Genomic DNA, 19442 nt, shown 5'->3' on the forward strand with positions numbered 1-19442 from the left:
CTAGTTTTTTCTTTCCAACTGAAGGCTCACATTAGCATCAATAAATATTTTACAGGAAGTCTCATACCCTGATTTAAAAAAAATACCTTCTGTTCTTTGGAAACCATATCAGAGGTCTATTTTTAGGTAATTATTTTCATTTTTTATCTTTAGAAAGAAAACTTTAAAAATACAGTTTATAAAGACCCAATGTGTTCTTTAAAAACTTCTTGGTAGGACTGCTAAAGTTCCTTTTCTCCCCTAATGAAGTATAAAAATTGAATTCTTAATGCAGATGAAAGTGCCCTATTCTGGGGGGAAAAATGCCACAAAGGACACTTCTTAGTAAGGAAGTGAGCACCAAGATTTAAGGCAGGAAAGGATAAGCTAACTCTACTGTTTTGCACAAATGCAGTTGAGTTTATGATCAGGACTGCCTTTATCTGTATAGCTGCTAACCCTCAAGCGTTAAAGTGAAAAAAAACACCAGCTGCCAGGCTTTGGGTTGTACAAAATGAAGACCTGGACAACAAGAATCCTTTTACTGGATTGATTCCATTGATGTTTTTTCCTTGATGTCAAGAAGCACCTTGCCAGTAAAGGACTGCCTTTTAAAGTTCTTCTGATATCAGACAATGCCCCTGGACACCCAGAACCCTATGAGTTCAACACCAAAGACATCGAAGTGGTCTACTTGCCCCGAAACACAACATCTCTAATTCAGCCTCTAGGTCAGGGCATCATAAGGACCTTTAAGGCTCATTTCACACAGAACTGTATGGAAGGATGTCAACCCTATGGACGAGAACCCCAGTAGAGAGAACATCATGAAAGTCTGGAAGGATTACAGCATTGGAGATGCCATCATTATAGAAAAAGTCATGAGAGCCATCAAGCTCAAAATAATAAATTCCTGATGGAGAAAACTGTATCCAGATGTTGTACATGACTTCACAGGATTTATGACAGCTAATCAAATAAATCGTGAAAAAGATTGTAGATATGGCAGAAAAATGGGGGAGAGGGTAGAGGTTTAAAGGTTTAAAACATGGATCTTGGAGAACTGCAAGAGTTAACAGACACCACACCTGAGAAATTCACAGAAGACAACTTGATGGAGATGAGTGCTTCTGAATCAGTGCTAGACAATGAGGAAGAAGATGTAGAAGAAGCAGTGCCAGAAAGCAAATTGACATGAGACCATCTAGCAGAAGGTTTCTAATTATTCAAGAGTGCTTTTGACTTCTTTTATGACATGGATCCTTTTGTGATATGGGCACTGAAACTAAAGCAAAAGGTGGAAGAAGAATTGGTACCATATAGAAACATTTTTAGAGAAATGAAAAAGCAAAAAAATCAGAAATTACAATGTATTTCCATAAAGTTACACCAAGTTTGTTGGCTTCTCCTGCCTCTCCTTCCACCTCCTCTACCTCTTCCACCTCTGCTACTCCCAAGACAGTAAGACCAACTCCTTTTCCTCCTCCTCTTCAGCCTACTCAACATGAAGACAAGGATGAAGACCTTTATGATAATCCACTTACACTAAATGAATAGTAAATATATTTCCTCTTCCTTGTGGTTTTCTTAATAATTTTTTTTCTCTAATTTATTGTAAGAATAGAGGATGTCACACATATAACATACAAAATATGTGTTAAGGTGAGGTGGTTCACGCCTATAATCCCAGCACTTTGGGAGGCCAAGGTGGATGGATCACTTGAGGCCAGGAGGTTGAGACCAGCCTGGCCAACATGGTGAAACCTCAGCTACTTGGGAGGCTAAGGCATGAAGATCACTTGAACCCGGGAGACAGAAGCTGCAGTGAGTGACGATCACATCACTGCACTCCAGCCTGGGCAACAGAGTGAAATTCTGTCTCAAAATGTGTGTGTGTGTGTGTGTGTGTGTGTGTGTGTTAAATTGACTGTTATCAGTAAGCCTTCTGGTCCACAGTAAGCTGTTAGTAGTTAAGTTTTAGGGGAGTCACAATTTTATAGGTAGATTTTTTACTGTACCTGGTGGGAGGGGGTCAGTACCCCTAACTCCTGCATTGTTCAAGGGTCAATTGTATAATGAATACATGAAAATAAGCAGCACCCACAACCTACTGTGTCTGGCCAAAATAAGCCCAGCTTTAACTTTACTGAAATATTCTCCTTCATTAAATAACATGTATTTTTGGTCTCCTAGGCTACCTCCAAGTGGGACCAGCTTTAAGATAAAAAAAAATCAGATTTCAGATGTGTAGTTTGGGTGTTTAAATTTTCAGTGATACTCAGTTTAATATCTTTCAATTGAGGGAAAATTGTCAAGAGACAAGAATGGTCTCAAGAGTAGAAAGATCTAGCACCACAAGCCAGGGAGTATTGAAAGAGAACCAGGGGCCAGCTTCTCATTAAAATCAGAGGCAAGAAAGCATCTAAAGATCAAATGACTTAAATGGTAGCAGAAAAGACTTTAGGAGGTAAATAAGGAAATGTTTGTTTGAAGGCTTAATGGGCGATATTGTGTTAGAAATGCTGAGTTATTTTCCCTAGTACTAATTTTCTAATAGCAATGATGTTAAGGATATCTCCCCCACCCCACCAGCATTCTCAGTTACTGAAGGACTTCTGCAGGAGTGGGACAGTCCCCTATTAGAAAAGCTGGCATAGTTGAGGTTCTACCTATATTTAAGCAGAGGTAGATTTTATTACAGAAGCACTTAAGTGTGGCTTTTGATTTTTTTGGAAGCATACTTTGTAGGGCCTGAATACCTTATTAAAAGCAATACAATACTACATTAAATGAGTAAACAAGCATCTAAGGAAATCACACTTACAGTCAATTAGATTTATAGACTAGTATTTCAAAGCAAAAACAGGAGGAATTCAAATGGAACGTCTAGAATTCTGAGCAGCACATTGGTCTTGGAATTCAACTACAATCTAATATGTCTTGGTTCCTTTACCCTAAATACTCTGTTCTCCAATTAGAGTTGGTTTTGTTCTTCAAGTCTTTATTTTCACCACATCGCCCAACTTCTATGTTGCTTCTTCTTTAATTTTTTTTAAGTAAGAAACATTCTGCTTTATCTCATTATTTAGCAATTCTGGGACACTTCCCAGGCTTTGCTATCATTTGTGAAGAACAGTGGGTAAAAGTAAAGTAGAATCACTTTGGAAATTCTTTATGAAACAGAAAATATATAAAAATATTCAGAGTATCTCCACTAATGCCTGATGACAATTCATTTGGACTTTTGAACTGGAGAGAAAGAAATCATCTAATAGTTTTGTGTATCATTATCTATGTTTCTTTTTGGTCAGTAATGTATGTGTTATTTCCAAATGGCCTTCCTCCACGACCCTCATCCAATTCATGAGGAATAACCTATTTTGAATCTCAGAAAAGACTGCCACTTTTAAACCTTATAAGACCGAGGTCAAGTCCCAGTCCCTTGCCTCAACAATGGACTCTAGTGGCCTTTCCTCGCATCTGAATAACCATGGATCAATATCTGCCTATAAGAGTGTGGAGGTATAGGAGCTGGACGAACATGCTGTGGGAAGCAAATTGAACCCATTTTTTTTTTTTTTTTTTGAGACAGAGTTTCACTCTTATAGCCCAGGCTGGAGTGCAATGGCGTGATCTCGGCTCACTGCAACCTCCATCTCCCAGGTTAGTGTACAGGCACCTGCCAGACGCTTGGCTAATTTTGTATTTTTTTAGTAGAGACGAGGTTTTGCCATGTTGGCCAGGCTGGTCTTGAACTCCTGACCTCAGGTGATCTGCCTGCCTCAGCCTCCCACAGTGCTGGGATTAAAGGCGTGAGCCACTGTGCTCAGCCACAGATTGAACCCTTTCTATAAGCATTTTCTACATTGCCAAAAATAGTGTTGTCCTCAAAAGTACAAGCTTACTTACTGGAGATTTAGGAGACAGTATTTTGCCAGTAGAATTCCCTCTTCCTTTAAGCAAACTTAACGTGCAAAAATCTGTATTTATCCAACAGAGTAAAGGCTAAAGAACTTTTTGTTTTAAAAGAAAACTTGGCCGGGTGTGATGGTTCATCTGTCATCCCAGCACTTTGGGAAGCCGAGGTGGGTGGATCACCTGAGGTCAGGAGTTCGAGACCAGCCTGGCCAACATGGTGAAACCCCATCTCTACTAAAAATACAAAAACTAGCTGGGTGTGGTGGTGGGTACCTGTAATCCCAGTTACTTGGGAGACTGAGGCAGGAGAATCACTTGAACCCGGGAGCTGAAGGTTGCAGTGAGCCAATATTACGCCACTGCACTCCAGCCTGGGTGAAACTTTTTGATTACAAAAACACGTGGAGATTCAGAAAATCATGTTAACCAAATGTACGTCTTAATCATTATAAAGTGAACATCATCTCGATCATGAAATAGAATGTTGCCACCTACTCTAGAAGCCCTGCCCATGTACCCCAACTCAGTCGCAGTCCATTTCCCTGATTAGTAACCATTATTATGATGTTTACATTCTCACCAGCAACATATGAGAGTCCTAGTACCTGCACATATGCTTGCCAACACTTGGTAGGGTCAGTCTTTTTCACTTTAGCCATTCCATTAGCTGTATCTCTTTTGTGTTTGTAATGGTATGTATTTGTGGTGGTATCTCATTTGTATTTTGCTAATGACTAATGATATTGAGCTGCTTCTCATCTGCTTATTTGCCATCTGTTAGGAAGATTTTTAAAAGGAAGGAAGTGAGAGAGAAGGCAACTCAATGGCCAAACAGGTTTATTTACAAGAATAAGCCTGCAAGCAGTCCCAGTCAGGAATCTGGCTGAGACCCTGATCGCTTATAAGCTGAGGTTTTTATAATAAAGTTTCTATAGGGAGGGGTTGGGGACGTGCTGGCAGGTTAGAACTGTAGGGGGCAGGGGAAGGATGTGGTAAAGGGAAGTCAGTCTTTGTTGTAGTCAGGGTTGTTACTGTCTGTTAAAGGTACGGGCGAGGTTGACCTTTGCTGAGCAGATAAACTCCCTAGCAACAGTTAGTACTCCAAAATCTCAGGGGACTAGATATCCTCACTGTAGAAAAGGGAGGCCTATGTCTCTTCCTGCAAGAAAATGCTGTTTCTTTACAAATAAATCTAGATTGGTAAAAGAAGGAATATCCAAACAGAAAAATGGCGGAACACCTGCCCAAACAACCTGCTGACTTTTTCAGTTCTTTCCTCCATTGGGCACTCCCTTTAATTGGTCCTTTCATTGTCATCTGCTTAATATTAATGTTTTTACCCTGCTTGATGAAATTGTTTTCAGAAGTTTATTTTAGAAAGAGTAACCTCAGTTGCTCAGACCACCATAACGGAACACATCAAGGAGGCATTCCTGCTACAGCAACAATGAATGATCTCATCACCAGAGGAAGGCCACTTCCCCCATGCACCACCCCCAGTGAGCAGGAAGTAGTCAAAGAGAACCCACATCCCTATTCCTAAATAATAATAATACAAAGAGGTGGGAATGTGAGAATTAACAATAGTGATGCCATTTTTCCACCTTGGTGACTGGGTTTCCTACCTTGGTGACAGTGTTTCCAAAAACAAAGCAAAGGTCAACCTCGCCCATACCTTCACAGAGAGTAACAGCCCTAACCACAGCAAGGCCTGGCCCTTACCACATCCTTCCCCAGCCTCCTGCAGTTCCAACCTGCTAGCACTTCCCCAACCCCTCCTCTATAGAAACTTTAGTATAAGGCGGGGCACAGTGGCTCCCGCCTGTAATCCCAGCACTTTGGGAGGCCGAGGCAGCTGTATAGCCTGAGGTCAGGAGTTCAAGACCAGACTGGCTAACATGGTGAAACCCTGTTTCTACTAAAAATACAAAAAAAATTAGCTGGGTATGGTGGCGTGTACCTGTAATCCCAGCTACTCAGGAGGCTGAGGCAGGAGAATCACTTGAACCCAGGAGGCAGAGATTGCAGTGAGCTGAGATCACGCTACTGCACTCCAGCCTGGTGACACAGCAAGATTCTGTCTCAAAAGAAAAAAAAAAAAAGTTGGTCATGGTGGTACACGCCTGTAATCCCAGCTACTCGGGCAGCTGAGGCAGGAGAATCACTTGAACCCGGAAGACGGAGGTTGCAGTGAGCCGAGATTGCACCATTGCACTCCAGCTTGGGCGACAAGAGCAAAACTCCGTCTCAAAAATAAGAAAAGAAACTTTAGTATAAAAACGTCAGCTTGTAAGCAATCAGGGTCTCAGCCAGATTCCTGACTGGGACCCCTCACAGGCTTATTCTTGTAAATAAACCTGTTTGGCCGTTGAGTTGCCTTCTCTCTCACTTTCTTCCTTTTAAAACTCTTCCTAACACCATCCATATATATCTTTGGTAAAGTGTCTGTTCAAATCTTTTGCCTTTTTAGAAAAATTGCATTGCTTGTTTTTTTATGGAATTTTGAGGGTTCTTTTTATTCTGCATGCAAGTCCTTCATCAGATAAATGCTTTGCAAAGATTTTCTCCTAGTTCTTGGTATGTCATGTCGTTCTCTCAACAGTTTCTTTTGAAAAGCAGTTTTAAATTTTGATAAAGACCAATATATCCATTTATTTTATGAGTAGACATTTATTTGTTTTTTATGGGTTGTGTTTTTGGTGTTATATTTAAGAAGTATTTGCCTAATCCAAGGTTACAAATGTTTTCTTCTGTAAATTTTATTGTTTTATGTTGTATATTTTGGTCTATGATCCCCTTTAAGTTTTTTTTTTTTAAATATATGGAACAAGGTATGAATTGAAGTCTCCCTCTCCCTTTTTTTTTTTTTTTTTTTTTTTAGCACATAGATATCCCACTGTTCCAGCACCACTTCTTTAAAAGGCTTTCCTTTCTCTACTGAATTCCCTTTTACACCTTGTTGAAAATGAACATGTGTGGTTCTATTTATAGGCTCTTTATTCTGTTCCATTGATCTATTTGTCTTTCTTTATGTCAGTACCACACTGTCTTGGTTATTGTAGCTTTATAATATCTTGAATCTAGATCATATTAGTCCTCCAAATTTGTTCTTCTTTTGCAAAGTTGTTTTGCATATTCTAGATCCTTTTATTGCCACATGAATTTTAGAATTCATTTGCTAGTTTCTACAAAAAAGCCTCCTGGGATTTTAATTGAGATTGCATTGACTCTATAGACCAATTTGGGGAGAATTGACATGTTAACAATTTTGAATCTTTAAACCTATAAACATGATATATCCCTCTGTTTATTTAGGTTTTCTTTCATTTCTCTCAGCAACGTCTTATTGTCTTCCGTGAGTTGTTAGAGTTTTAAATATTTGCTAATCACTTGTGTGTAAAGTGGTGTCTCATTGTGGTTTCACTGCTGACAAACAGTGAAATCCAGCATCTTTCAAGTGTTTATTGGCCCTTCGGATTTCCTCTTCTCTATTGCTTTTATATTGGCCTAGCATTTTATTTGCCAAGAATATCTCTGCTGGGTGATCTTATGGTCTCTTGTTTTTCATCTATTTTGTGTTTGTTTGTTTTATTGATAGTGGAGATGTTTCTCTTTTTTGGCTCTTGAATTCTGAAATAGTAATTTAGATATTGGGGCAAATACCTCTTTACGTCTTTCATTCCTCGTTAGTTTTATCTCTCCTACTTTCTGCCAATAGGAAGCTCTGGTATTCCCTGGCATATTCTAGCTTAGATGACTTTTGAGAACTGATTTGAGAGCAAAGCATGAGGTCACCTCACTTGTCAATGTCCCTTGGGCGATGCCTAGTTTATCTTTTTGCTAAGCTAATCTGCTCTCATTCCTCATGGTTCACTGCTCTGGACGTTCTGCAATTCTGTTCCAGCTGAGCACATTAGAAGACAGAGACAATTCCGCATCACTGGGCAGAGCTTAGGTAGCCTGGGGTTCTCACCTTTGAGCCAGCAGGCAACTTGGCAAATTGCTCAACAACTCTGGGAGATGATTGTCAGAAGGCACAAGAGCCCCAGTCATTGTTCTGTGAACCTGCTTTGAACAATTAAAAGGATCTGCGTGTAACAAATTCTCAAAAAAATTTTGTTTCATTTTTATTAAAAAGGAAGCCTTTGATTTCTGTTGTCTACAAAGTAGGCTTCCTGTGATGTCTAAGTCAGAGAGCTACATGAATCTGGTTGTATCTTGCAGAATATTGTTTATGCATATTACAATTTGTGAATAGTTATTTTGCTTTTCAACACTTTAAACATTTGTCAAATACCTATGGTGTGCCAAGCACTGTGTCAGGAACCAGAATCACCAAAATGGATAAGGCATTGCCCTCTCTTAGAAAAGCTTACAGAAGCCAGAGTGTAGGTAGGAATTAACTAACTCCAATGCTTTCTCAAAGAAAGAAAAGAGAAGGTAGATGTGGGAATGGGACCATCCTAAGGCATAAAAAGCAAGCAGCCTTAACCTATAGAAACTTGTCCAGGGAGACAAGCAGCATATAATTTCTGGACAACTGGATAGGAGTCCAACAAGGGAAAGACACTAAAAGATGTTGGCATTCAGAGATTTCTGTAATTCCAAATCCTTGCTCATGCTGTCCTCCTCCTAGATTGCTTTCCATGACCCTTTTCATTTGGCAAACTCTCATTCACCCTTAAGGAGTCACCTGAGATTTTTATTCTCATGGGAAAGTTTTCTTCCTTGCCTCTCACTTTCACTAGAGGACCATCTTATGTGCTTTCATAGCACCCTACTGCTGATTCCAACTGTTCCACTTAGCACTCTGCATTGAAAGTGCCTCTTTGTCTCCACCCAGTAGAGTAACTTCAAGATCAAGCTGATCCCTTTTGGAGTAACCTCAAAAAAAAAAAAAAAAAAAAAGTTAATTTGATATGTTCAATGGGATCCTAACATACTGAAACAGTGGGCTAAAATCAACAAGAAGAAATTTACTAGACCTAAATCCTGCATCTAGTTCCAGCAGTTAAACTGTACAAGTAGAAGATTGAAGAGGCCTGACTTAGTAGGAGAATGTTTGAAATGGAGTTCTAGATATCCACAAATTGGATGTAAGCCAATGGTATGTAAGTTTCTCTATAACCAAATAGAGGTTTGGGTTGTATTAAGGAAAATACAGCATTTAGATTAAGATTTAATAGCTGTATTATATTATAATGCTGCAGTGTATTTGGAGTATCATGCTCAATATGATCTTTTGACTTAAAGAACATTAGCGACCAGGCGCGGTGGCTCACACCTGTAATCCCAACACTTTGGGAGGCCAAGGCGGGTGGATCACCTGAGGTCAGGAGTTTGAGACCAGCCTGACCAACATGGTGAAACCCTGTCTCTACTAAAAAATACAAAACTTAGCCGGGCATGGTGGTGGGCACCTGTAATCCCAGTTGCTCAGGAGGCTGAAGCAGGAGAATCGCTTGAACCTGGGAGGCGGAGGTTCCGGTGAGCCGAGATACCACGCCATTGCACTCTAGCCTGTGAGATAGAGCAAGACTCTGTCTCAAAAAAAAAAAAAAAAAAAAAAGATATTAACTAAAATCTAGAAAGAAGTTGTATGATGATCCAGTCATAAGAATTAGATATTTGGCCTGGGGAAGGGAAGACTTGGAAGACATGGGATAGGATAGTATCAAATATCTGAAAAGCAATCATCTAGAAGCCTGGGTGGAGTTGACCTCTTATCCTTTGGAAAGCAGAGCTAGGGTCAGTGGGTAGAAGTTGCACACCAGAAGTTACCTAGGAGACCTTTCTTATTATTAAGAACTTGCCACAAAACTGTTCAAAGGTGAATGGGACTACCTGTATGAGGTGGGGAGCTCTCTGTCATGCACGTGGAGGCTGGAAAACCATAGCCCTGAGATTAGGACTGTACAGTTGTATAGGTTATTTATTGTACAAGGGCACCCAGCCAAGGGGGCAACTAGGGCGAAATCCAGCCAGTGCTGCAGTAACCACATCATGTATCCCCACTGGTTACCCAGAGGAAGAGGTACCCTTTTATAGTTCACCCAAAGATGCCCCAGGTCTACTAGATATAGAAAGGTTTTCTTATCAGGTGAGAGATCAGATTAGTAACCGCTAACCCCCTGCCACATCTTATTGTCCATTAGTCTGTGGTCACAGCTATATTTAATTAAAACTCAATAAAGTAAGGTGAAGAAAATCCAAGCAAACAAATTCCATTTAACCCAAAGGAGAACAACTTATATATGCTTTTTAATATATTGATGCATTTAAAGGCCTCCCTAACCCCATCCCACATGATGTTGTGTGATGTGCTGCAGGAGGGGATGAGAGAGAGATGGAGTTGGTTGGTCTTCCATGCTGTATGAACTCTCTTAATAACAAGATGTGAGCTTTGCTACATCTGAGGCATATTCAGTGCCTGTCATATCTTTCTTTGGAGATTAAGCACCATTAAAATATTTTCTACTGAAAATCTTTATATATATATATATATTTTTTTTAATAGAGATGAGGTCTTGCTATGTTGGCCAGGATGGTCTCAAACTCCTGACCTCGGGCAAAGTGCTGGGATTATAGGCATGAGCCACCATGCCTGGACTGAAAAATCCTTATATTTAAATGTGAAGTTTTAAACCCTGTCTCTACTAAAAATACAAAAAATTAGCCAGGCGTGGTGGTGGGCGCCTGTAATCCCAGCTACTTGCGAGGCTGAGGCAGGAGAATCGCTTGAACCCAGGATGCAGAGGTTGCAGTGAGCTGAGGTTGCGCCATTGCACTCCAGCCTGGGCAACAAGAGTGAAACTCAAAAAAAGAAGAAAAAGTGAAGTTTTAAAAACAGTATGTAAAATTATGCATATAATGTCATTTCAACCCTATTGCATAGAAACTTTTTTTTTTTTTTTTTTTTAGATGGAGTCTCGCTCTGTCACCCAGGCTAGAGTGCAGTGGCATGATCTCAGCTCAATGCAACCTCCACCTCCTGGGTTCAAGTGATTCTCCTGCATCAGCCTCCTGAGTAGCTGGGATTACAGATGCGTGCCACCATGCCCGGCCAATTTTTGTATTTTTAGTAGAGACGGGATTTCACCATGTTGATCAGGCTGGTCTTGAACTCCTGACCTCGTGATCCGCCTGCTCGGCCTCCCAAAGTGCTGGGATTACAGGTGTGAGCCACTGCACCCGGCAGAAATTTTTTTGAACAAAAGAAAAAATAGTAACAGATGTACTCTCTGAGGGACAGGTTTATGGATAGTGTTACTTTTATAACAGAAAACAAATATTTTAAAATGATCTTCTCTTCACCTTGAAAATTTTTTTTTTGGCTTCTCCCACCTCCAGTTCAAGTGTTCCTGCCTCAGCCTGCCGTAGTGGTTTACAGTCCCACCATCCTGTTTTTTTTTTTTTGGTAGAGACGAGGATTTACCATGTTGGCCAGACTGGTCTCAAACTCCTGACCTCAGGTGATTTGCCCGCCTCAGCCTCCCAAAGCGTTGGGATTACAGGTATGAACCACCACACCCAGCAAGAATTCAAATTTCTAAAGGGCCTGAATGTTATCCTCCCACCTTGTCATCAGCTTACTCACCAATGAAATTTTCATCTTTTACATTCTCATTTCTTTTATCATATTACTATAATATGCTACCCAAACAGAGTGCAATTAAAATCTGCTGGGGAAAAAGACACCTCATCTACCTAAGAAATGCTCTTGGAAATGAACTTCAGAAATAGATGGGGTATGGCGGGTACGGTGGCTCTCGCCTGTAATCCCAGCACTTTGGGAGGCCAAGGCATATCACTTGAGGCCAGGACTTTGAGACCAGCCTTGCCAACATGGCAAAACCCTGCCTCTACTAAAAATACAAAAGAATTGGCCAAGTGTGGTGTCTGTCATGCACCTGTAATCCCAGCTCCTCAGGAGGCTGAGGCAGGAGGCGGAGGTTGCAGTGAGCCAAGATAGTACCACTGCACTCCAGCCTGGGTGACAGACCGAGACTCTGTCTCAACAACGACAACAACAACAAAGAAATAGTGGGGTAAAATGCTGCATCCAAGAAAAGTATGTTACCCTAGATACCATATATGTTAAAGCGAGAGAGGGCATAAGCTAAAAAACACTTGATGCAGTGCTTTCAACTTCTAAGCCTTTTCTGCCTCCAATCCAAAGAATGCTGGGAGAGGAACATTTCAAAGACAAAGAATAGAAGTGCAGAGCAGTTAACAAAATTGTCAAGAAATGCTGGCAGTAGCTAGGCCATGAGTGTCAGGCCAGCAGCCTGGGTTGTCTTCTGATGTTTCTGAGAATAGAGATTTATCTTAAAAGAAATTTCCACCTCATTCTAGTTTTAATTTTAGAACTCTATCTAGTTCATCAATCACATTACAATATAGTAGTTGCAGAAAATTAAGCACAAAATCCAATTCCCACTTTTTCTTCTATCCTCCCTTCTGTGATTTGTATTTTGTCAAATGCAGTTTTTGTCTCAGCCAGGACACTCTCATGGCTGACTTTCTGTGTGGCCAGTTGGCAGGTTTCATAATGAAAGGCAGGATGCTGAGGGAAGAGGATGCTTATATTGGAACACAGAAGAAATAAGATTCTGTAACTCCAATAAAAGTACATTTATAACCAGTATAGTTCTTACCTCCAGAAAATCTTAGGACAGAGGAATAGTATCATTCATCTCTTCTTAACAAGGAAACTATCCAGTTAACTAGTATAGGCCCTCAAAGGCATATGTTCTGTCTGGCAAGTCTTATGGATTTGGTTATAGGAAATGTACAGTCCTCTCAGGGCTGTTATTTATTGGCTAAGATGTTTAAAAGGAGTCCTTTATAAGAACTTCCAGTCTTTTTGAGTGTATGTGACAATTTTTGGGAACCAAAAGATTGCAATATTTATATATAGAAATTCCACTAATTTATATGAAGAAGTTCCACCCATGGCAGAGGGACCATATCTCTCTTATTCATTATTATATCCTCAGAAGCACACATAGAACTGGGCATGGTAGGTGTTGAGTAAATATTTGTTAAATAAATGACCGAATGAATGAATGAATGTGCATGGCTGTAAAATTCTCAATGATTGAAGAATAAAGGCGGCTGGACCATAGTGGCTCATGCCTGTAATCCCAGCAAAACTTTGGGAGGCTGAGGTGGGAGGATCGCTTGAGCCCAGGAGTGTGAGACAAGCTGGGCCACATAGTAAGACCCCATCCCTACAAAAAATTTAAAAATTAGATGGATGCGGTGGTGTACACCTGTAGTCCCAGCTACTCAGGAGATGGAGGCAGGAGTTGAGCCCAGGAGTTGGAGGCTGCAGTGAGCCATGATTGTGCCACTGCATTCCAGCCTGGATGACAGAGCAAGATCCTGTCTAAAAAAAAAAAAAAAGGAATGAAGGCAATTTAAACCTCGTTTTGGGATGCCAGTAACGAACTATTTTCTTACCTCTAAATCAGTATTAAGGCCTCTAGATATAATCAGTCTACATTCACCCACAGTCCTGTCTAACTCTAGGAAACATATTCTATGAATTAGGCAGAAATTCAGAATAAAATAACAACATAGGATTTTTGTGAAAATAAAGATTTTTTTCAGTGTCTCTCTGTTACTAACTTTAAAATTCTAGGTATATTTTTTTTCCTAAGCAATGTGAGAATAAATGATTGTGAAATGATAGTGTCCTTAGCAAAAGCAGTCATTTTGTAATGAAGGAAAAGCTTGTTAAACATAGGAATCTGTTTTGCCCTCAAATTACAGAAAGAAAAACAGTTTCCTTTAGACTAGCCCATACAACACCCGGCATATATTCCATGCACATTCATACATAGTGGAATAAAGTAGATAGATACAAGGCATTCTATTTAAACCACCTTTAGGAAAGCTACAAGCACCTTATGTACAATTAATGACTGTCATCTTTCCAGCTTGGAAAAAAGAAACACGGAATGGGTGTCAGGAGAACAAAAGAAATATATTTCACTTTTCATTTCAGAGGTAGCTTGAAAAAAATGAAATTCCCAGGAAATTCTTCTGAGAAAAAGGGTCAATTATTTTGCTCCTCACCTTCTCACATCTTGGTAAGAATAGGAATGCTCTGCAGGACAGTATACATCTACCTCAGCTTTTCAATTGAAGCTAAAGATAGGAAATACTCCATTGGCAAGGAATACAACTGATGTTGAATTCTTCTTAAAAATATCACCTAGGCCTTCTATTTAAAAGAATTATGACATGATTTGGGGGATTTGCGTCAAGTAATTGGGGGTGGTTGGGGTACGGATGAGATAAAGATAAGATTGCTTGTGAGTTTATCATTGTTGAAGCTGGATGATAGGTATGTGGGAGTTCATACACTTTTGTGTACGTTTAAAATATTCCATGAAAAAAACTAAAAATGATGATTTCCTAAAATGGAAAAAAATCTTCCTTTTTTTTTTTTTTTTTTAAGATTAGTGTGGTAAATAGGAAATGCATTGTTCTCACTCATAAGTGGGAGTTGAACAATGAGAACACATGGACACAGAGAGGGGAACATCACACACCAGGGCCTGTGGAGGGGTTGAGGGCAAGGGGAGGGAGCACATTAGGACAAATACCTAATACATGTGGGGCTTAAAATCTAGATGATGGGTTGATAGGTGCAGCAAACCATCATGACACATGTATACCTATATAACCTGCACATTCTGCACATGTATTCCAGAACTTAAAGTAAAATTAAAAAAAAATTTAAAGATATTACGGAGACCAAAAAAAAAATAGGAAATGCATGAAATATAGAATCAGAAGCCCATTATATACAGGTCTCAAACTTAAAATGTACTAACAGTGCGGCCTCATGTTAGTCACCATAGGTCTTTAAACCTCAGTTTCAGTATTTGAAAAATGGAAATAATGCCAAACTTTACCTTATAGGATGTTATGCAGATAAATGAATTAATACTTCTGAAAGTGGGCTGGGTGCAGTGGCTCACGCCTTTAATCCCAGCACTTTGGGAGGTCGAGGTGGGCAGATCGCGAGATCAGGAGTTCGAGACCAGCCTGGCCAGTCTGGTGAAACCCTGTCTCTACTAAAAATACAAAAATTAGCTGGGCGTGGTGGCACATGCCTGTAGTCCCAGCTACTCGGGAGGCTGAGGCAGAAGAATTGCTTGAACCCAGGAGGTGGAGGTGGAGGTTGTAGTGAGCTGAGATCGTGCCACTGTACTCCAGCCTGGGCGACAGAGCTAGGCTCCATCTCAAATATATATATATATATATATATATATATTTCTGAAAGTGCTGTATAATCTGTAAAATGACACAAAACTATAAATCCAAATAATTTTTAATTGAACTATACATCTATCCAAAGTTATTTGTGCCTTATTTTCCAAATTTACATTTAATTAAACCAGCTCCAGCCAGAAGCAAGTCCATGTCTTTCTAAATCTATAGCATCAGAATGAAACTGAAATATCTTCCTTTTCTTTCTCTCTGCTTCTGTTTCTCTGTTTCTGGGATGCTCCAGAGGTTCTTCCTGCCCCTCTGCAAACTTTCTGCAACCTACTGCTGGAGAAATCATCCTAGAACACCACTTGGATCATGTGACTCCCTTGCTCAGAAACATTTCTGAATCATCATTGCCCATGGAATTAAATCTAATTTACTTAACCTACCCTTCAAAGTCTCCAGTGCTTGGTCTTTAACCTGCCTTTCCAGCTACCTCACAACCACTCATGTTCTAAACCTTCAGCTCTAAGCAAAAGGCTTTCTCTCTGGTGTTTTTGTTCCCCATTTCTCCTCTTGGAATCCAGTACTACTTTTCTCCCTGTCTAGATTCTGTCAATCCCTAAAAATCAGCCTCATCCCTCCTTCTCCTCTATGGAGTCTTCCTAAACCCTTCCAGACCATGTAATCTCTCCCTTTTCTTAGTCTTAAATATGATTGGTTTGGCAATTAATCATGTATTCCTTTGTGATATTATGTTTATTCTTGTTTTAAGCAGTTAATTATCCCTATTGTTACTTTTTTCCTATCCTGCCCAGTTAGATGATAAACTTCGTTTGTTTTGTTTTTTTAGAGACAGGGTGTCACTCTGTCTCCCAGGCTGGAGTGCAATGGCATGAGATCTCCGCTCACTGAAACCTTCGCCTTCCGGGTTCAAGTGATTCTCCCACCTCAGCCTCCCAAGTAGCTGGGACTACAGGCATGCGCCAGCACGCCCCAGCTAACTTCTGTATTTTTATTAGAGATGGGGTTTCACCATGTTGGCCAGGCTGGTCTCGAACCCCTGACAAGTGATCTGCCCACCTCGGCCTCCCAAAGTGCTGGGGTGACAGGCATGAATCACTGCACCCAGCCCAGATGATAAACTCTTAAAAGGCAAGAATTGTGACTTTTATATCTTCCTGCCTCAAAGCCCAGTGCTTTGCATGCAGCAGGCACTTTCATTAACGTTTGTGGAAAAATATTACCTAAACTGAGCTGGGATTATATAGTTCCTGATAGCCATACTTAGCATATTAATACTACCCTCTTATGTGCTTCTTTGGATCTTAAAAAATGACTTTTTAGGCTGGCCGTGGTGGCTCACACCTGGAATCCCAGCACTTTGGGAGGCCAAGGCGGGCGGATCACCTGAGGTCAGGAGTTCAAAACTAGCCTGACAACATGGAGAAACCTCGTCTCTACTAAAAATACAAAATTAGCCGGGTGTGGTGGTGCATGCCTGTAATCCCAGCTACTCGGGAGGCCGAGGCAGGAGGATCGCTTGAACCTGGGAGGCAGAGGTTGTGGTGAGCCGAGATTGTGCCATTGCACTCCAGCCTGGGCAACAAGAGTGAAATTCTGTCTCAAAAAAAAAAAAGACTTTTAAAAAAATTAATTTTGCATGGCATCTTTTAGGGGGTGGCATGGTGGGAAATTAGGTGCAGTCTTATTTGTTACACATACCTGGATTCAAATCCTAACCTAGACACATTAGCTATGTGAAATCCTGGTAATTTACTTGACTTCTTTATTTCTTAGCTTCTTCAATCATAAACTGGAAATACAGTAATAAGACTTGCTTTGCACAGTTAGGCGCAGTGTATGTACAGTCCCTGACACATCATCAGTAAAAGGCAGATATCATTATCCTAGTGCACATCAGATGGTTTTGACAGGTCATCAAAGTGAATGATCATGGTTGTTTTTAACTCTCAGGAGATAGAATGCAGTAAATATAGAGAAGAATCAGGAAAAGTCTCTACCCATTCCTCCAAGCCCTGCCTCTGTGCTCTGTATTTGCTTTTGTACATCTTTCATCATTAAGGGTTATAAGCTAAGTATAGCTGGAATCCCTGTCAATTTAAAAAGTACTGAGTCCCCAGGCCATGCTCTATCCCTTTCCATACTAGGTTAGTTCCCTCAGTATACTTTTTTGGAGACTTCCCCTCCATTCAAACCATAGTTCAGTCATATCCTCTTTCTTTGTTTGCCCTTTATTTCACAGCAACCCTAATTGTACTTAGTTCTCCTGCAGTCTTCTGCCTACAGTCATGGTAAGTTTGCCAGCTCTGAGTCTTCATAACTGTGGGCTATAAGTCATTGTGTTTTCATTTATTTACTAATCCAAGGTTGCCTCTTCTAGACAAGACCCAAAGCAATGGTATAGAAGGACTTCAGTCATAAAGCACGATGTTGTCAGTACTTGAGAATATAAGACTAGGCAGAATGCAAGGTCACGAGAAAATTGTCATCATCTGGAATTGGCTTTTAGGTAATATCTTTTCTCCATTGAGAGCAGGATTCTGAATATCTTGTTTACACATAAGAAAAAGCATTAGCATGTGAAATAGGCCAAAATCTAATATGCCAAAATTAAAAAAAAAACCTTGTTATATCAGGATTCTGTCATTATCAACACTCACTTTTCTTTTTCTTTTGTTTTTTTTGTTTTTTTTTGTTTGTTTGTTTGTTTGAAACAGGGTCTAACTCTGTTGCCCAGGCTGGAGTGCAGTGGCACAATCATGGCTCAAAGGGCTGGGATTACAGGCATGACCCACTGTGCCTGGCCTCACTTATTTCAATATTTAATGCTATATTGTTTTCATGCTTGAAAAAAGAAAAAAAGCTCAGGAAAATAGCCACAAAAGGATTAGTTATCACAGAAATGAACATGGAAAAAAGAATCACTGGATTATTATATTTATAAGGACTTTTGATTGAATCTGACCCACTAGTGTGCCATTTCTTAGATCTCTTGTGATTGATCTTTTTAAAGTTGATCTATACCCAGTGAATCATCACCTTAATCTATGGTTATAACAAAAGTTGCATTCACAAATGCTTTTAAAGCCACAATTCTATGTAGTTTAGGCTTTTTTCAAATACAAGATTAGACTTCAATTTGTCTACTTTTGCTACTCAGCTTTAAGCCATAAAATGGGACTCAGATTTTAAATTATATTTGTTTTTCTACTGCTCATTATTGCTGAGCTATTTCTTATTTATCTTTTACTAATTGCTAAACAGACCTAAGGAGAACTGTTGGTTTTCATTATATGGATCTCATTTTTAAAAAATAATCATTTTACACCAGGTGTGGTGGCTCACGCCTATAATCCCAGCACTTTGGGAGGCTGAGGCAGGCGGATCACCTGAGGTCAGGAGTTTGAGACCAGCCTGACCAACATGGAGAAACCCTGTCTCTACTGAAAACACAAAATTAGGCCGGGCGCAGCTCACACCTGTAATCCCAGCACTTTGGGAAGCTGAAGTGGGCAGATCACAAGGTCAGGAGCTAGAGACCATCCTGACTAACACGGTGAAACCTCGTCTCTACTAAAAATACAAAAAATTAGGTGGGTGTGGTGGCAGGCACCTGTAGTCCCAGCTACTCTGGAGGCTGAGGCAGGAGAATGGTGTGAACCCAGGAGGCAGAGCTTGCAGTGAGCCGAGATCGCGCCACTGCACTCCAGCCTGGGTGACAGAGTGAGACTCCGTCTCAAAAATAAATAAATAAATAAATAATAAATCAGCCGGGCGTGGTGGCGGGCACCTGTAGTCCCAGCTACTCGGGAGGCTGAGGCAGGAGAATGGCGTGAACCCTGGAGGCGGAGTTTGCAGTGAGCCGAGATTGTGCCACTGCACTCCAGCCTGGGCGACAGAGCGAGACTCCGTCTCAAAAAACAAAACAAAACAAAACAAAATTAGCTGGGCATGGTGGCGCATGTCTGTAATCCCAGCTACTCAGGAGGCTGAGGCAGGAGAATCGCTTGAACTCAGGAGGCGGAGGTTGCGTTGAGCCAAGATCGCGCCATTGCACTCCAGCCTGGGCAACAAAAGCAAAACTCCGTCTCAAAAAATTATCATCATCATCATCATCATTTTACTGAGAAAATTTAATGTGTGGATGCAAGTAACTTGCCCTTTCAGTAGTATCAATGAGCAATAGGCCCGTTAAAAGGGAAAAGAAATATTGACTAAATTCACTCATTGAATTTGCTAGTCTTTTAACAAGCAAAAATGTCTACAAAAAAAATCTCATGTCACTAATCTTA

The 19442-nt window shown here is 40.4% G+C and overlaps 1 protein-coding gene across 14 annotated transcripts in view; it reads left to right on the forward strand.

Moving 5' to 3' along the window:
- FRMD5 (FERM domain containing 5) overlaps positions 1-19442 on the forward strand; it is a 351142-nt gene that overhangs the window by 237290 nt on the left and 94410 nt on the right. Inside the window, exon 2 of one of the 14 annotated variants that reach the window (XM_058427354.1) lies at positions 17393-17441. The exons of the other annotated variants lie outside the window; for them this stretch is intronic. Coding sequence (XP_058283337.1) covers positions 17439-17441 — 3 coding nt within the window. The 5' untranslated portion in view covers positions 17393-17438. The remainder of the gene's footprint in view (positions 1-17392; positions 17442-19442) is intronic. 14 annotated transcript variants of the gene reach the window in all.

Source organism: Hylobates moloch, unplaced genomic scaffold (assembly GCF_009828535.3).
Source record: "Hylobates moloch isolate HMO894 unplaced genomic scaffold, HMol_V3 SCAFFOLD_14, whole genome shotgun sequence".
Taxonomy (NCBI): domain Eukaryota; kingdom Metazoa; phylum Chordata; class Mammalia; order Primates; family Hylobatidae; genus Hylobates; species Hylobates moloch.